Here is a 20,088-nt window from a genome sequence, read left to right on the forward strand (position 1 = left end):
ACCCCCTCCATTCAATTCCTTCACCAGCTATTCTCAACAATGAAGAATTCAGAAGAAATTAAAAGTAAACAAGGAAATAATACACTATATGTTAACTGGAATTTAAATAAAACTTCAACAAAAGGAAATAAAAATATAGGGCTAGTTTAGGTATCCAATATCCAATTCAAATGGTACACCGTACTGAATGATTCATGTTTTAAACAGAATTTAAAAAATAACAATTATGAGAGAAGCACATTGTTTGTTGATAATTGGTTTGTTTTAATGAGATTGTTAGGTAGTCAATACATTAACATTAAATACCTCCTAACACCAACTATATGGGATTAGTCTTTTGTGGTTTAAAGCTTTCCCTCTGGTGGTAAAACCTACATGTAATTGGAATCAGCAGTCAAATCATATGCTTCATTTTGGGCTGCTGGGTGGAAACAAAAACTCCTCTGTTTGGCTCACAATTGCCCTCTCAGTGGTGTGCAAAGTGCAACAACTGGCCAGCGAAAGATGTTCATAATAGGTAGGGATTAGTCTAGACTATACAGAGCCTGGGCAGAAATATGAGCATTTGAACAGAGGAGCATAAAATAGAAGGTAATGTGCAGGAGGGGGGAGACCCAAAATGGAAATACGCAACAGAAAGCAGATAGGGCAGAGCAGATAGTGTAGAGGTGAAGTGTGGTGAAGGGCGGTCACAAAAGATGGCAGGTTAGTAAGACATTTGCCTTTCTGAAAGTTTTGATGATTTATGTTTGGTGTGTATGAAATGTCAGTACTGTCAGATTATAGCTTTCATCATCATCGTCATCATCATCATCACCATCATTATCATCAAAGGGTATTTATTGACCACATGTGCTGTACTGGACATCATAGAAGCAAGCAAAACTGATGTGATTTCTGATGCCCAGGAACCAATAAAATAAATCAGAACAATTAATACAGACAAATGTAGGTGAACAGATAATGAATAGGATACTTAACTGGGGAAAACTTGAAGGTTAACCATAAACTTTAAACTATTTTAAGATACTTCTCAAGTGTTTGGGTAAACTGGTAAATGTGCCCATGTGTCTATATTTCCTGATACATCTGTGGACATAAATGATGTGATATTTTTTATATAGGTAACTAACTTTTAAAAATGAATTCTATCAAATCAATGACTTAATAAATAAGGATTTTTTTAAAAAAGATCTTGATTTGGAGAACCAAAACAGAAACCTTCCCCTTAAGTCATAGTCTCAACAGTGAAAAAAGAAAGTGGGATACAAAAAGAAAGTTTCATTTCTTCAATTTAACACATCTTCTATATCAGTCCCATGAATGAATGCATGAGAATCCTTTCCCTGGTTGGTACAACATTGATTCTGGAATGAGATATAAAAAGACTTTCCCATGTTCAGAACTGTTTTTTTTTTTAATCTCCCCTTAATTCGCCCAAGTTCAAAGACTAAGAGTCAAATAATGCACTGGCACATATACATATACCTGGGTGGGGGAGGCAGACAGGACAGATATGAAGATTCCATCTTGCATGAAAATCTTCACATTTGGTGGAGACCAATTCTAAGACTGCAATGTTAATCTTTCCTGAGTTGTCAGGATTCTGTGTGTGCTTCTCATGTATCTTCCCAACTACATATGGCACTGTGACAAATAGAAGAGGCTGCTAATGCGGCTAGAGCTGAATGTCTCATTTAGGAACAAACAATTCTGGAAAAGCTCCCAGATTATGCATCTGTCCCTCTAGCTTCCACTTTAGAGGATAAAATTGTATGGTGATGACATGAGGATTAGTATATTATTCTTTCCGTCTGTAAGTGGTGTAGGGGTTATTTACCTCACCTTGACATGAGAGAAAACTATTTACTGAATGTCTTGGTGGAAAAATTACAAGTGAGAGAGCAAAAGCTTTTAAGAAAGTTGTGTTAGGCGTGGGCTTGAGGTGCCCGCGTAGCTCAGTCGGTCCGACTTCGGCTCAGGTCATGATCTTGCAGTTCACGGGTTCAAGCCTTGCGTGGGGATCTGTGCCGACAGCTCAGAGCTTGGAGCCTGCTTCGGATTCTGGGTCTCCCCCTCGCTCTCTGCCCCTTCCCTACTCATGCTCTCTCCCTCTTTCTCTCTCTCAAAAATAAATAAATGTTAAAAAAAAAAAGGAGTGGGCTTGCAGAATTACATGCTCATTCCCTAGTCTGAATACAGAGATGATTAAGGCACTTTCTCTTCAAATCAGATTTCTTTCGTTTCTATTCCTATTTTCTCCCCTTTCATTTCTTTCATTGTCTCACTTTCCTTCATGCAGTACAAATGGCAGCAAGAGTCTGTGAGTGCTTCAACACTGTGGTCTTGGCAATAAAGGAGCTAAACAAAGGAGAAATCCCTGGGGAAGCAGCTTCCTGCTGTCCATCCCCCAGCATCCTGTTGACATGTGGCACTGTGATCCCAGCATGATGGTGGTAAATTTGGAAAAACTTTCTCTAGAACAGTAGTGCCCACATAATTATCTGGGAGGAGGTACTGGTCAATTATAAAGTGTTCAGGGGTCCACGGTGAAATGCCAAAAGTATAACCATGTAATATGCATTTCTGTAAGCTACACATTTAAAAAAAAATTTGGGATTAGGTCTTTCCTGTACTTAAGAAAGTATTTATTGATTATTTTAAAATTTTAAGTGTAAAATTCATTCAAGTATAGCATACATGCAGAAAAGCGTACAAATCACAAATTCATAGTTTCATAAACTTCCTTAATAAAAACATATCAATACAAACAACATCCAGATAAAGAGATGAACCATCACTCAGGACTCCAAAATCTGCTCCTGCCCTTGTTAATTACTACTCTTCAACAAAGGACACCGTATTTGACCTTTAACCTCCAAATGCCCATTTTTGAGTTTTACAAAAATGGACTCATACAATATGTATTCTTTTGCCTCTGGATTCTTTTCTGCAGCATTATTTTTCATTACTTACTTTATGAAATATCACTGATAATAGAATTTGATTTTTCAAATGTCCTCACTCTGCTGTCCCCAAGTTTTTACGCTTTTTTTTTGCTCTAAAAATTCAGTATTATAAGAATCACTACTTTACTCTCATGTCCTCTTTACATCAGATCTAAAGCTCAGAATCACCTTGAATTTAACTACTTACATGTATGGGTGAGCCATCCCAAAGTATCTGACTAAATGGGATTCCATGGAGAAATACCGATTTTTAAAAGCCACTTACTTGATGTCAGATGAGAACTGTGTTGCTACACAATAATGCCATCTTATGGCTGTACAGCAATTTGTAGTCTAGAAACTGCTTTCATTTTTATTATCTCATTTGAACTGTGCTATCCTCTTAGGTTTGGGGAGTAATTTCCTGAAAATGGGGCAAATTCATTAATGGTTTGAGGGATATTAAACATGGTATCAGAAAGAAAGTAAAGACAACAGAGTACCTGGCACTCCTTAAGTATTTGTTGAAAGAAAGAAAGGAATGTATTTCTCTAATACAAGGTGGATCTTAGGTGAATTATTTCTTTCTTTTCACATGTTTCCTGTAGATATATTTCATAAGTAGTCAGTATCCACCAAGAATTAGATGAAAACAGAATTTAGCAGCAATATTAATTTCCCATAAAGTTAAATGCTTATTTTATATATATATATATATATATATATATATATATATATATCGTTTTCAAAGATTATATATATATATATATATATATATATATATGTATATATATCCATATACATGGATAGGTATACAGATACATGAGATTCATGAGGTAAATATTTATTGTGTTTAGTATTTGTGTTTCCACAGGAAAAAAAAAAGTCACTTTCAGTATTTTGGAGATGTGAAACTTTATTGAGACACATGATGAAATTCTATTTGCCAGAAGAGAAGGTATGAAAGCAGCTCTCTTAGATAATGAGTGAGCAGTCACAAATCACTCTGGCTTTTAATTCTCTACTTGCCGTCACCTAAAAAGTAATGTCTGTTTTACTTTAGGACATTTAATAAAGTTGAGTTTTGCCATTATAGCATTCATGAATTTGGTGATTAATGATGGTCTCAAAACCTTTGCCTAAGGAATGCAAAGAGTCTAATGCATTTTCCCATATTTGTAACTTATTGTGAGTGTAAACTACGCAAATCTATTAGAGCTAAACATTCTGGTGAAATGGAAATATGCAGATGTGCTATTTAATGTGTTTGGGCAAGCCATTTAACATCTCTGTAATTTAGTCTCCCGGTAAAACAATGAAGCAGGACAGAATCACTAAGGGCGTTTCTAGCTGTAAAAATCTCTTTATTATTAATTATTAACTATCAACAATAGTTTGGATTATTGTCTAGCAAATGTTCACTCCTCTTCCCCTTCCACTGTAGGAAGAGACAACTTTGCCACTCTATTGATGTCAGGCTCGCTTTGGCCAAAGGAATGTGACTGGACTTAATGACAACACAGGCCACAAGTGCTCCATAACATCAGCATAAGCCTACAAGGGAGGTTAAATTTGGTCCATGCTCTGGTGATCTGTCAGGAGAAAAGCATGCCACCCTTCATTTTGGGTCCAGAAAAAGGTAGCTGACCTTAAACCAACACATATCCGGGAGCCTACCTCAGCTAACCCACGGCTTGAAACAGCTGCCCAGCTCGGCCCAGCCTAGTTCAGCCAAACCACAGGCAACTTAAACTATACATGGCCATGAGAATAAATGCTTGTTTTAAGTCACTGAGTTTTGGGGTGCTTGATACCACTATATTAGGGCAATAGTTGACTAATACACTATCATACAATATACCAATATAGCCCTTCTTACTGGCTCAAGGGTTAGCTTATTAAAAGATTCAGGACATTTTTGTTGAGACCCAACATGAATGCTGTACGGGAAATGTGTTTATTTATGAATGTATAGTTTTTGATCTCTCCAAAGATTCAATAATCTACCCTTGTATGAGCCTTGGTGGGAGACATGACCTAACACTACAATGGAATCCAAACTCCAGCTATTTATTTCCCCTTACCCGTGGCAGTTAGAGCCTACTTATATGACCTAAGCTTGCTTTACAACAGGAGTTAGCAATTTAAAGCCTACCAGGAAAATCTGGTCAAGCAACTACCTTCGTTGTCATTTTAATGTTTTTAAATTATTTATTTATTTTGAGAGAGACAGAGAGAGTGTGAGCAGAGAGAGGGACGGAGAGAGAGAGAGAGAGAGAGAGAGAGAGAGAGAGAGAGAGAGAATCGCAAGCAGGCTCTGTGCACAGAGCCTGACACAGGGCTCAAACTCAGGAAAAGGTGAGATCATGACTTGAGTCAAAGTCGGATGCTTAAGCGACCAAGCCCCCAGCACCCCTCAACCACTTATCTTTGCAAATAAAGTTTTATTGGAACAAGCCATGCCTATTAAGTTATGTATCATCTGTGATTCCTTGCACCCAACAACAGCAGACTTGTGTAGTTGTAAAAGAGATTATAGGGCCTGCAAAGACTAAGATATTTGCTAATTGGCCCTTTAGAGAAAAAAAAAATCCATCCTCTGCTGTATCAGATGATTCTGTAAGAAACCTTAATTCTAAAGTTAATGACATGAAAAGAAGTAATAATTTAGATACTTTTTGGCAGGGATAGCCACAAGCAATATCCATTGGCAATGGTACCTCTGGTGCACCAGTGGACCATGGCTATGCCAGCAGTTTAGAATTCACATTCATCTAGTAACTTGATGCTAGATGTATTTCTGTAAGCCTCTCCTGGTCTACCTTGATGAGTTTTAAACCTAGATTTCAGGTCCTTCCATCGATTCCATGAGCTACCTGATATGCTTCCAATAAATTAGATAATTCTAAGGTAACCAAAGTCACTTTCTGTTAGTTGTGACTCAGAACCTTGAATGGTCCATACACCTTGCTTTATTCCAGATTCTGAGTAAGATGTCCCTATTCCACTCCCCAGGGATGCTATTCTAGTCATCTGGCATAGCTCATATTTATTAGCCTATATTTTACTGCCTGTTTGTCCAATTTCTCTCCAGGAATGGAGAGTTCTTCAAGCAGGGACTAAATTTAGTAATCTCTATGTGGTGCTCAGGAAAATGGGAAAAATATAAGAATGAATTAGAAGGCATAAAGACCACCAAAGCCAAAATGCCATCATTTTTTTTTTTAAATTTTTTTTTTTCAACGTTTATTTATTTTTGGGACAGAGAGAGACAGAGCATGAACGGGGGAGGGGCAGAGAGAGGGAGACACAGAATCAGAAACAGGCTCCAGGCTCCAAGCCGTCAGCCCAGAGCCCGACGCGGGGCTCGAACTCACGGACCGCAAGATCGTGACCTGGCTGAAGTCGGACGCTTAACCGACTGCGCCACCCAGGCGCCCCGCCATCATTTTTATCATCAAAATTGTCAAGCTTAATTGAGTCATTATCATGTATAAGCAACCCACTAAGCACTCTCCATGCAATGTGTCACTTAATCCTCATAAGAACTCTATGGCTTAGAAAATATATGTATCCCATTTTATATAGAGAGGAATTGTAAATCAAACCAAGTAAAGGAACTAGCTCAAGGGCCCATGGCTGGCCAGCAGCAAGGGCTGGAATCCAAAACAGGTTGGATTCTAGAGCCTGTGCTCATAAGCAATGACTTAAAACAGTTTTACCTGAGACTAGACTAGAAGTCAAAAGAAAGTGAAGAGCTCCTGACCAATTCCTAGAAATGGCAAGTTAGAAATTAGGATACTAATTCCAGCCACTGGGTATAACAGAAGAATGAGTCTAATAGGGTTAGAGGTACTCTATCCTTTGCCAGACATAGGAAAGACCCTAGGTTTCAGGTGAGATTTCAGTTTACCCACTTAGTGGATTGGCATTAGTGCTTCTGCTTCTTTGAAACTCTATGGTTGGAGGTAAAGTGAAAGGGAAACCTTTGTATGAGCCTGTGGGAAGGGAATACCTAGCTCAATGGCCAAATATGACATATATAATATGGGAGAGAAGCTTCAAAAAGCAAAACGTTTCACCTCTGCCTTAGTGCAAGAGTGGTCGGTGCCTACAAATCACAGTAGGCGCTGGCTACTCAAGAACCTTCCATGGTTCGTAGGGGGTGGTGTTGCTGATCTGGATGGCTAGGAGAAAACAGAGAGAAAAGAACAGAGACAGGAACACCCCAAGAGTCGAATGAACACCCCTAAAAAGAGGGATGGCATTGACCTCACTGCAGTAGCTGGCAGAGGCTCATAATGACTCACAGTGGGATAACGAGAAAAGGTGCACTGTGGTGGCATGCTAAGTTTGCCTTTTGCAAGTGTATATGCAGGGTCATTGAGTTTCTTTTGTTTTACCAAGACTGGCTTCTGATTCCCTGGGATCAAATGTTCTCCAGTATTTTGAGATAAACTATTAGATGATCCAGGGAGAAACAGTGTCAGATTTCTGGGAGGAAGCTTGAATCCAGACACACTACACATCCACTTTAAACTCAGTATAGTTGACCACTGAATGGTGTGGGTCTTAGGGGTGCTGATGCCCTGGGCAATCAAAAATCCACATACAACTTTTGACTCCCCCAAAACTTAACCACTAACAGCCTAATGTCGTCAGAAAGCCTTACTGATAACAAGCACAATCTATTAACATGTATTTTATTTATGTATTATACACTGTATTCTTATAACAAAATAAGACTACAGAAAAGAAGATATTATTTAAAAAATCATAAGGAAGAGAAAGTACATTCATATTCCTATATTGTATTTATCAAAAAATTACCTATACAAAAAAACAACAAGTGGACCCTTTCAGGTCAAACCTGAATTGCTCAAGAGTCAAATGTACCATATTAGCCCTGAGAATATTGCACAAAATAAAATACGGCTCTTGTCTTTAAAGGAGCTTGTACGAAAAGAAAAAAAAAAGGTGGGGCAATTGGGTGGCTCAGTTGGTTAAGACTCCAATTTCGGCTCATGTCACGATCTCATGGTTTGTGGGTTCGATCGAGCCCCTCATTGGTCCCTGTGCTGACAGCTCGGAGCCTGGAGCCTGCTGCGGATTCTGCTTCTCCCTCTTTCTCCTGCTTTCTCTCTGTCGCTCTCTAACTCTCAAAAATGAATAAATGTTAAAAAAATAAAAAAAAAATAAAGAGCTTGTGTAGTAGGCAGAAAAGTAAACAAACTGATTGCTATGTTGTAAGTTCTAGGAGTAGGTCACTTCAGAGCAGGTACTCTGCAGGGACTGCCACCAAGTCTGGCAATATTTGCAAATCCATAAATGGAATGTTGATTTGATATTACACTAAATGTCTAAAGAATATTTAAGTTCCTAGATTTTATAATCAACTCATAGGTGAGACCTGTAGGAGACAAAGGCCAGAGGGGACACATAATTTTTGGGAATCTTCAAATCAATTTCATATTGCTAGAACAGAATTTGGAGATGTTGTAGGACAGGCAGGGATGGATAAGAAGGCTGAACAAAAAAAACAAGGGTCATGTGAAGGCCTTAAATGTCCAATTAAGTGTCTGTACTTTATAGTAAGGAGAATGAGATTCCAGTACTGAAGTTCTTACACGTCAGAAAAACAATTCTGGATGAAAAATAACTGGGGATAAAATGGGAATGATTATTAGAAATAAGTGAGATTTCTGCTATAAGTACCAGTTTAGAAACCCACTGTAGTAAAAGAAGAACTAAAATAGAAGTAAGGATATTTCAAAATGGATAGGTAAGAGAGTCATTAGGGAGGTTCGAGATAATTATTAAACATGATTCTATTTTCTCTTAGAATAAAGAAGACTGTACTGACACTACGAATCTTTAAAACTGTTTTAAATTTAAATCATTAGGACTCCATAACTTTTAACCTAAAATTTGAAAAGAAAACAATATATTACCTTCTTGTGGTGTGAGGCTAAAGAATGCATATGAATTTTTGAAAATTTGGTCAAAAGCTAGATATGTTAATTAAGGTAAACACTGAAAACATTTTAAGTCAACTTCACAAATTCACCATAGCAAAAAGATTAGGGGGACTTCAACATGTTAGGACCACCTTCAAAATAGAAGCAATAAATGAAAATCAACTTTTCGCTGATAGCTTACATTTCAAACATATAAATCTAAATATCAATATGTTGTAACTATATAGGACACAGATTGGGCCAAAGATACACATTTTTGAGTGCACGTTTTTTTAAACCACTTCAATTAACCAACAAAACCTATTTCTAACATTGCGTGAAATTTTCAAAGGAAATAGTGCTCCGACATAAGGTTAACCCCAGTAGAGAATAAGTGCTAGAATGAAGCTCATTAGTCTGTTCATCAGTATTTGTTCTCGCTCCACTTACCTTTTTCCAATGATAGTAATACTTCTCCCTTCTCGTCCTCCCTACCTTTCCATGGAAAACACTGGAAAGAACTCTAGAGTTCCCTGAAAATAAGTTTATAATTCAGGAAAATAAAAGTGTTACCTACCCTTGTCGGTCCTTGTACATTTTGTTCACTCTTTCCCATTGGAAATCGAGCCGTGAGAGAGCTTCCTGCAGCTTTGCCCTTTCTGCAGGAGTGGCACTGTGCAAGGCTGCTGTCTTCTTATTGTGAATGATGTCAATCCGACCTGAGATTTGTTGCAGGCTGTCTTTTATGTTCTGCAATATAGAAAATTTGAAACACTTTCAGAAATGAATCAGCTGTCTATGTAGAGGAAAAAAAAAAAGAAATTTATAAACCCCAGAAATAACAGTCTTGCGATTCTTTATTTTTAGTGCTTCAAGTTTTTATTTAAATTGTAGACAGTTAACATATAGTGCAGTATTAATTTCCGGAGTAGAATTTAGTGATTCATCACCTACCTATAACACCCAGTGCTCATCGCAACAAGAGTCCTCCTTAATGCCCATCACCCATCTAGCCCGTCCCCCCACCCACCTTCCCTCCAGCAAGTCTGTTTGTTCTCTACAGTTAAGAGTCTCTTATGGTTTGCCTCCCTCTTTTTTTCCCTTCTCCTATGTTCATCTGTTTTGTTTCTTAAATTCCACATAAGAGTGAAATCATATGGTATTTGTGTTTCTCTGACTTATTTCACTTAACATAATACGCTCTAGTTTCATCCACATTGTTGCAAATGGCAAGATTTCATTTCTTTTTTCTATGGCTGAGTAATATCCCATTGCATATATACCACATCTTCTGTATCCATTCATCAGTCTATGGGCACTTGGTCTCTTTCCATCATTTGGATACTGTTGATCAGTCTTGCAGTTCTTACTTACTGACTTTTTAAAATCATCATACCTGAAGCCCAGTGATTTCAACAGGCTCAGATTGAGTACGTAATTCACAGTTCTCATCTCAATACAATTGAATCACTCCCTTCATCTTAAAACTCTATCTTCATTTGGCTTCTGTAACCTGAACTCTGATGGTTTTTCTTCTACCTTCTTGTCCACTGCTTCTCAGTCTCCTTTACTGAATCTTTCTCTGACTGACCTCTTAATACTGGAGTGCTCTAGCTTCGTTGTGACATGTATTTCCTTCTCTATCTATACTCCTATTTGCTCACATGACTGTAAATACCTTCTATACAATGATGACTCCAAAACTTTTATTTCCAGCCCTGACCTCAACTTGGAAAAGAGAGTCACAAATCCAACTGCTTTCTTGGCATGTGGATGTCCCATGAACATCTCAAACTTAATGTAACCCCAGCCAAATTGTGAACTGCACCCCTTTATCCTTCTCTTTTAATGGTTTTCCCCATTTCAGTAAATGACATATCAATTAATTGTTATTCAGGTTGACAACCTTAGAGGTATCCTTGACCTTTTTTTTTTTTTTTTTTAGTCTCCAGTATGCAAGTTGTTAGACAATCATGTGGACTCTACTTCCAGGACATGTCCAGAATTGGACCCCTTCTCATTACCTCCCTTGTTATAGCTTTGAGCTAATCTATGATTGCATCTTATCTGGATTATTGCAATGGCTACCTAATGAACTTCCTGCTTCCAGTCTTGCTTCTCACCTAGTCAATTCTCCACACAAGAGCCGAAAAGATTTTTTCACAACATAAAGCAGATCGCATTTCTCCTCTGTTCAAAATCGTCTAATGCATCTTCATCAAACCCATCATCTTTACCATGGCCTACAAAGTTCTAAATTACTTGGTTGTATGTTGTCTACCTTCTAATCTTATCTTTTCTTAGTCTCTATTGAGTCTAGAACATTTCAGCCTCATTAACCTTTTTGTGTTCAAGTATGCCAAGCATTTTCTTGCTTCAAGGTTTCTTGGTGTTCAAGGTACTTGCTGTTCTCTCTGCCAAAAATATCCTTTCATTCTAGGACATTGATATGACTAGTTCCCTCCTTCTTTCTCAGCTAAGAAGAGACTTCTTTACCACTCTATTTTACATAGCAGCCCTAATTACCGTGTATTCCATGTATTCTTCATTTTTCTACATGCTATTTATGATTAACATTAAATTATATATCTACTGGTCTTTCTACACCACGAGACTAGACCCAACGAGTGCAGGGAATGTTATCTGTCTTGCTCTCTACTGGGATTCTGGAACTTAAAACAATGCCTACCATATGGTAGGTATTCAATGTATTTTGTTGACTAAATGAATAAACAAACATATCCTATAAGTTAACTACAAAATTTTTATCTACATTATATTTGAGAGAAAAAAGTCACCAACCACAAGTTCATTATGTAATATACACCTTTAAAATGCTGATTTTCAAAAAAATTCTCAAAAATTATATATTTAGCTAGTCTTACTAAGTATGCAATTGGTTATTTGACTCATCTGAATTGTTATAGACAAGTCAATCGAGCAAACATTTATTGAGTTCTTCCATGTACAAGGATCAATATAGATAAAGAAAAGGTAGGTAAAACATAGTTTCATTTGCTTTATTTTAAGAATTTTGAAATTGATGCTATTGTGGTAGTAAGGAAGGGTGTGGTCTAGAGAAGTGAAGGGAAAATAATAGTACAGAAGCACCAGCTAGATGACGGGAAAGAATTTCACGAGTAGTCTAAGTGGTACCAAATATTTTCTGGAAATTCAGAGAAGGAACAAATCCTACACCATATTTGTCCACACACTGAGGACTCATGAAAGAAGTGTAATTTGGAGTGGACAAAGCTGAGTAGTTAAAGTAGGACGGGCATTATGCTTGCTAAGCTACACACATACAAAGACAGGGAATATGAGCAGTCATACTTGACTGACTTTTTGCAAATGTAGAAGATTAGGAGAAGATGGGTCAGGAGGAAGAGGCAAGAGATGATTAGTAATGTGTTTAAAAACTTCTGAACGTAATTCAGTAGCCAGTGAGGAACAATGATTCATAAAATAATTATGATGGAGAATTTCAAATACTTACAAAGCAGGAAAATAGTACAAATACTCCCCATGAACCTATTGTCCAGTTGCAGTTCTTATAAAGTCATGGGCAACTTTGTTTCATGATACTCTCACCCATTCACCTCCTCGACTGGATTATTTTGAAATTTATATAATATTTTATGTATAAATACTTAAGCATGTTTCCCAAGTATGTGAATTATTATCAAGGAAAGTACACATACTACCATTATCACACACACAAAATTAAAAACAAAACCATTAATGTGACTGACCATCTGGTTGGTATTCATGTTTGAGTTGGATTGAGAAAGTTGTTTAGGAAGAAAAGTTGGCAGAACTCAGTGACTGTGTGTTGAGTGAAGAAGAGGAAAGACTCTAATTACCCCCAGGTTTCTGGCCTGGGCACCCAGAAGAATAGTGGTATCACTGAGTAAAAGGATTTCAGATGGATCAAGAGGTTGTGTGTGTGTGTGTGTGTGTGTGTGTGTGTGTGAGAGAGAGAGAGAGAGAGAGAGAGTGTGTGTGTGTGTGTGTGTGTGCAAGTGATATGTTCCATTTTACATGTGGTCACATTGAGAAGCCTTTGGGGCCTCAGACTGTAGATATCCCATAGGCAGCTGGCATCAGATTTTTTAGAAGAGAAATGAGATGGTGACTATTGTTGGGCCATACATCTTTTCCCATTTCTGCACAGTCTGGGCTTTCTGAGCAAAGAGCACTGGCATCTGGGTTAAAGGATGATTGAATAGCAAACATACCATGGTTTTCAGACTAGTGCATTGCTTCAGGAAGATCTGGAAACATACCTTTTCCACATCCCTTTGTTTATGTTCCAACTTACAGTCTGAGAATAATACACCTAAACCCTTCCCTCCGTCTGGAGAGGATGTGTTGACCCCTTGGAGCAAAGGTCTCTGTTTCTGTCCCTCTTTCTGTCAGATATGCCGGCTGCTTTACCTAAGTTCTGATATCCATAAATTTAGGGGGTCTCTCCCATACTGCGACACCTGCATTCACAGAGAAACACGTGGCCCTCACTGCATTGTCCCACAAGATTTTGGGCATGTGCACTGGTGCTAAGATGCTCTTGAGTAATTGATGATGTGCTCTCTATGTTTCTTGTCAGAAAAATTAAATAGGAATGTAAAAACTTAATAAGTATCAATAAAAGGAATATTTTTGTGTATTTTCACGCAAAATTGGGGAGGATTTTAACAGCATATGAGATGGAGACTCAGCCAGATAGGGTGGGGCTATTGCTGAACCTGCAGCTTCCCAGAAGGTACTCTCAAACAAACTGCACAGCTTACAAAGGGCATCAGGAGAGAGGTTATGGCAGATCTTAGAAAGTGTTCCTGCCTCATTTTAAGACTTCATGACTGTGATGCATGAAGACCTGCCTTTGTGGAGGATGAAGCTATAGAAGCAAGTGAGAGCAGAGATAATATAAGTTGTAAGGGGTGAAAGTCACTGCTTATGCTAGGACTCTAAAAAAAGCAGCTGTGTTCCCAGGTAGAGACTGGGTAAGACACAATGGTTATGGGTGATGTGAATAAATTTCAGAGAGAGAGACAGAGAGGGAGGGAAGGAGGTTGTTTATAAATTTCCAAGGTGTTTTCTTTAAGTCCCTGTACACCTTATGATAGGGAGGCCTTAATTTGTTTTGTTGTTGTTGTTGTTGTTGTTGTTGTTGTTAAGCAACCCAATTTAATGTGGTCAGAATACTTACCCGACAGGTCAAGTATTACCATGTGAAGGAAGGAAAGGAGGCACACCAACACAGAAATAAATTGTGAGATTACTTATCTGGAGGAATGCAGGTTAAAATTATGTTCAACCAGCATTAAATACAGAATTGCTAGCCACCGGAATCTAGTAGGTGTTATTTCATTGCACAAGAGATGGTCAGAGTGCTCAGAGAAGTTTGTTGGAATAAAAAAGTAAGAAGCAAGGTTGCCTAAGGATGAACCTTTGTGAAAAGGGAAGGTCCAGGAAGGAGATGAGTGTGCCCGAAGAGTAATTGTCATCAGACCTAGGAGGAAAGCCAGAAGAGTACAGTATTTCAAAACCAAGGGAAGGAAGTGTATCAGGAAGGATGGAGGGAGCTGCCAACAAGCCTAACACAGCTGGGAACAGGAGTGAAAAGGCAACTGGCTATTCAGGAAGTCATCAGTGATCTTCTCTGGAGCAATTTCACCATCTTCATAGTGTGAAACTATAAACCTGGATAGAGTAGACAGTCTTCCACTGTCACCGTCTTTCACTACAAAATTGAAAATAGCTTACTGTTACATTGTGGTTCACTTTATTTGACATACAACACTTTGCTACTGAGGTTAAGTTTACTACCCAAGCCTGAAAATGCAACACAAATTTCAAAAGAACAGAATGGGTTCAGTATATGTTAGCAATGCCCTAGAAATTACTGCAATCAAACATTCGCCTTATATGCTTTCTTCTCTTTGATTCACGTGGTGAAATTCCATATCATCTTCTGACAGTTCTGAACCTGCAGCCTTGGGTAGAATAGTTAGGGCTATCCCACGAGCGTGATTAGGTCAGGTGCCAGGAACGTGCACCAACAGGATTTCTTTGCTGTTTCTGTTAAGTCCACTGACCTGGGCATCCTGATTTCACTACCACCTGCTTTGGCTCAACTCCTGACGATGTAAATCGTGGACTCCATTTTAGTATGGCTGCCAGACCAAGGGCAACAATTCAGAACTCTGACAATTTCTCCATGTGACACCAAAAGCCAGGTGACTGGAACGCTGATTACCTAAATTTATACTGGGGCAACCAGTCAGTGTAACCAGTTTGCCTTCACGTTGGAAGCCCACACAATTAAAATAAATAGCTGTGATCTCCAATGGGGATAAAATTTAAGAGAAGGGAAGGAGGATTTTCCCCAACAGAACAAAAGTCATCTACTTATGGCTTTGATGTGGGTTGTGTGTCTATGTGTGTGCATGTGCGCGCGCGCGCACACACACACACACACACACACACACACACACACAAAACAGGTAAATATATTTTCTCTCTGAGGATCTGAGCTTGCCAAAGTTCCTGGTTTTAATCCAAATCTCTGGAGAGGCCCCAGTTCTCTAGAAAGTGGTAGAATTGCTCAGAATCGAGTTATGAATGGTTTTAGCAATGCTGGGCAGCGTGTTGCAAAGGCAGGAAAACTTTCTATCTTAAATGAGAAAAGCAAAAAGCAAAAACTGGGGCAGGGGATGTCACACTCCCTGGATATCTAGATAATAGCTCCTTGGTGCATTCTCAGAGAATGCTGTCAAAATTGGCTGGAGTCCAGGAAATCCTTTTTTAAAGTCCCTACACATACTCCTGTCCCTGAGGCACTGCACACAGAAAAATGGTATATGCACCAAAGAAAATTCTGTAGCAGTTTCCACAGTTTAAAGTCAAAGATGAGATCTTTTATAGCTTTTTACTATTTTGGTTTGTCTAGAAATAAGTGATCTTTATAGTTTCTGACCCTCTAAAAATGAAACCATAGTCCCTGTAGTTGCTATGGTGATGGAAAAATCCTTAGGATCACTACAGAATATATTATTTTCATGTCTATCCCTGAATAGTTCCTTATCTTACCTGAAAATACGATGGCAAAATCATGAGGTACCCCCTGTTTAGTCAACATTTTCTCTTAATTTTGATATGCCCCTAGGAATTAACCTCCCTACCCTCCATCTAGATTCTGTCAGAGGTTTGTTAGTCACTCTTACTGCCAAAGGAAACTTTCATTTCCGGAAGGCACTTGTACATGAGTGCATAAGATTTAGGTCTTTGGTATTTTAAAATAGCATTCTTGCCGCTCTGCTTCATGGCATCAAGTCAAATAAGACCCTCATTTATACACTGCTAATAGGGAAAAATTAGACAGCGAAATAACTTTCTCAACTGAGAGGTGAGGTCTGGGTATGTAAAATAGGGAAAAAAGAGAAGATTATGAACTATGATGCTGTAAGTCAGGCTTCCAGTTGAAAAGCTGGTGGTTTAAATAAGAGTTCCTTGAAAACACAGACATGATAAGATGAGCTTAAACTTTGATATAAATGATATTTAAAAACATGAACCTCCCTTTAGAGAAAATCAGGTTTTTAAAAAAAAATGTTAATGTTTATTTTTGAAAGAGAGAGAGTGGGGGAGACAGAGAATCTGAAGCAGGCTCCACGCTGTCAGCGCAAGGCCTTGATGTGGGGCTCAAACTCATGAACCATGAGATCATGACTTGAGCTGAAGTTGGACGCTCAATCTACTGAGCCACCCGGGCGCCCGAGAGAGAAGCAGTTTTTCAAAGGGGATTCATAACACAAACAATGTAAACCTAAAAGTACTTTGTTGATTCAAGTACCGTGTAATAGTGCCTTCAATGGGCTAAAAAGAGAAACTAGACACTACAGACCATTTATCTAGGGAACGAAACAAGGGACCTCTTTGCCAATTAATCAGGTTGAGATAAAGTTCTCAAGTAACTCTTCACAATGCTGTCTTCTCTATCATAAGGGACGGATTTCTGCTGTTCATTTTTTCTTCCATTTAAGGTAAAGCAGCAACTACTCCCTTGCTGTCAGAATGTTTCATTACAGAGCATGGCTTTGCCCACCTAAATGGTAAACCTATTTGTATGAATGTCAAAGGAGATACTGTGGAAATTGAACAGGGCTGGAGTAGGGGATGGTGGTATTTGATAAAGTGAATTTATTATAAATCACTTCTGATGAAAATAAACTTTTAAGAAGTTACTGAAATTTTAATTTTGTGTCTTACGTATTTGTCTCAAAAATACCATTAAGAGTACCATTAAGAGTGCCAGTATGGTCTCTAATATTTAAAATACCATCACTTCCGTTGTATCTTTCCTGTAGTCAAGAAAATAAGTGGGCATCTCACATATACAAACAGAAAATTCAAGTCAGCACTTGCTTAAACTGTAGCACACAATTAAAAAATAAGGATGCTTATGATTTACAGGCATCTGTAATCCTATTTATACCAAGGAGTAACATCAAACACACCTCCATGAGTTTAAACCTCTTACCAAGGCAGGATTTTAAATATGTTGATTATAGGATGTGTAGGCAAACATTAATCTGAAATTTTGTCTTCTGTTTGAAAGTTTGTAATAACATATGCAGACATTATTTATAAAATCTTTACTTCAAACTTTGCCAGTGTTCCCTTAGTAAAAATGTTTCAGCAAGTGGAAAAAAATCTGTATTAGAATTGAAATAATGCAGTTCCAGAGAAATAAACATATAAACTAAAATACAAGATAATATGAAAAATATGAAATTGATTATTTAGCATACTTTCCCCGAAGGTGACTTGCACCCATATAATGACATTCTGGTTTGAAGTACACTGAACTTCATTATATATAAATATAAAAATAGATATTGATATAAATATAGATAAGTAAGTGCTTCCAAGTGATTCCTTAGTCTTCATTTCTCAAAGTGACTCATGTGAGCAGCTGGTTATAAACACCTGTAATTCTTTTTTTTTTTTCTTTTTTTATCGTATTTACTTCCTGAAGGAAAATTCGATTTATTGGTTCATCAACAGCTTCCTCACTGCCTCCTCTGCAGCATTCAGTACTGTTATGCATAACCCTCATCACATAGTCCTGGCGTCCCTAGTCTTACCTCACTTGGCTCTGCCTCAGCTTCCTCTCTATTTCTCTGTCTACCTCTGCCATCCTATTTCTTTTAGTCCACAGACACCTTGCTGTGGCCTTAAGCAGAGTCTGTCATTAAATGGCTGAGTCCCTACATCTGCCAGATGCCACCTCTGTTGGGCCCTATTAGCAATAGGTCTTTGATGCTATGTTGGCATCTTGCCTCTCCCGCTTTCTACCTCCGCCAATAAGATCCATTTGTGTCAAACTGATATTTAAGTCATGGGCGTGGGGCTGAGATTGTCCACAAAGGTGGGGTTAGAAGGAAAGAGGGTTGGGAAATGAACATAGGAAAAGATACATATTGTGAGCAAGTGTGGAAGAAGAGCTAAGAAATTACCCCTACTTTTCCCCATATGTACATCTCTAATCGAGATCGTCTTCTGAACTCTGACTTGTATCTATCCAACTGTCTCCTTGATATTCACGCGGATGTCTAGTAAACATCTTACGCTTAACATATCACCATTAAACTTATACCAAATCTTTCCCCCAACCTGATCCTCCTGCAATCGTCCACAGTATATAGTTTCACGGCAGCTCCATTCTCCCAGTTGTTCATGACAAAATTATTTGTGGTATCCTCGAATTCTCTCTCTCCCAGCCTACACGCAAGTGGCCACCAAATCCTACGAGCTCGACCTTTGGAATGTGTCCGGAATTTGACCCTGCCACCGCTCTGATACACACCACCATCTCTAGCTGGGATAATTCTGAATATGGGTATAATAAGAGTGCTTTCTTCATAAGGTTGTTGTGATGACCATATGACTCACCATAAGCAAAGAATTTAAAACATGTCCTGGGACAAAATGAATGAGTGGTAGCTATTAGTACTGTCCAAATTCCAATTACATCCAACTACAGATATTTAAGGGCTTTCTCCTTTATAAAACTATTCTGCTTCAGCTTTCTAAATTTTGAATTGCTTTCTCCTCCTCATGAATTCTGTTTCACATATTCCTTATACGGTATTTTGGCTATATTATGCCTTTCCTACCTTCGTTACTTCCTAACTTGTTTGCATAACTCTGATATGTGTATCCCATTAATGTCACAAATTACGAGAGTGCAGAGATCATGTCTTATATTTCTCTTTTAGAGTGTTAAACCCAGTATTGGAGCATTAATAAGTATTTGTTGATTTGAAGGGAAAAGTGGAGCTGAAGCTCTGAATCTTAACTTGCTTATGAAAATCCAATTTGAATGGAATCACTGAACCTTAAGATTTTGTTACACTGTTCTTGAACCATGGCAGATACGCATTCAGGTCCCAACAGATGTTGTGAGCTCTTCAGTTATTTCCCTGTTTATTCTATTTCACTTTTACTGGTTATTTCGCTATTAGAGTAAATAGAAGAATAACAGTCCATCTGCATTTCTGGCTAAGTTGCTCCATGGTTTCCTCAGATACCTCAGATACCTAACGCCTTCATTCAGAATTACCTCTGCCCATGTTTCTCACATGCCACAGAGCATCGACAAGAAAAGAAAAATGTAAAACCTTCACTTTACTGCCCCAAGTATTCCTCAAAGACAACGATTCTAGTCCATCAGCACCAGCTAAACTGGAAACAATTTCACAAGTCATTTTGCGATAGGTACATTTTGTGTTGAGTTGCGCACATTGTCTAAATCACTTTATTGAAAGTCTTGATAGAAAAATTGGCTCTTGCACATAGCAAAGCAGAGTTGTAAGGAAGCAAATGCTATTTCTCTTCAAAATTAGACATATGGCATTCTATGTTTCCATTTTTTTAGAACCAGGGCATGCTTTTATGTCTTGTGTAACTGAGTTGAGGAGGGGCAGGTAGGTTTTATGGAGAAAAATTCTAAGGCAATATAGCAATCGAGGGAAACCTAAAAGAAATGATTACCACTGAGGAATGGGATTTAAAACTGTGGACAGGATGTTTTTCTTTCCTCTATTCCCTTTACACTCTTTTTATCCTGTATACATATGCCATCATGAGCATATTATTATTTTGACAAAGAACTGAAA

The 20,088-nt window shown here is 38.2% G+C and overlaps 1 protein-coding gene across 4 annotated transcripts in view; it reads right to left on the minus strand.

Moving 5' to 3' along the window:
- DMD (dystrophin) overlaps nucleotides 1-20,088 on the minus strand; it is a 1,834,617-nt gene that overhangs the window by 1,125,325 nt on the left and 689,204 nt on the right. For all 4 annotated transcript variants that reach the window (XM_030304767.1, XM_030304766.1, XM_030304769.1 and 1 more), the window contains one exon: nucleotides 9,483-9,655. In XM_030304767.1, coding sequence (XP_030160627.1) covers nucleotides 9,483-9,655 — 173 coding nt within the window. The remainder of the gene's footprint in view (nucleotides 1-9,482; nucleotides 9,656-20,088) is intronic.

The sequence above is a fragment of the Lynx canadensis genome, chromosome X (assembly GCF_007474595.2).
Source record: "Lynx canadensis isolate LIC74 chromosome X, mLynCan4.pri.v2, whole genome shotgun sequence".
Taxonomy (NCBI): domain Eukaryota; kingdom Metazoa; phylum Chordata; class Mammalia; order Carnivora; family Felidae; genus Lynx; species Lynx canadensis.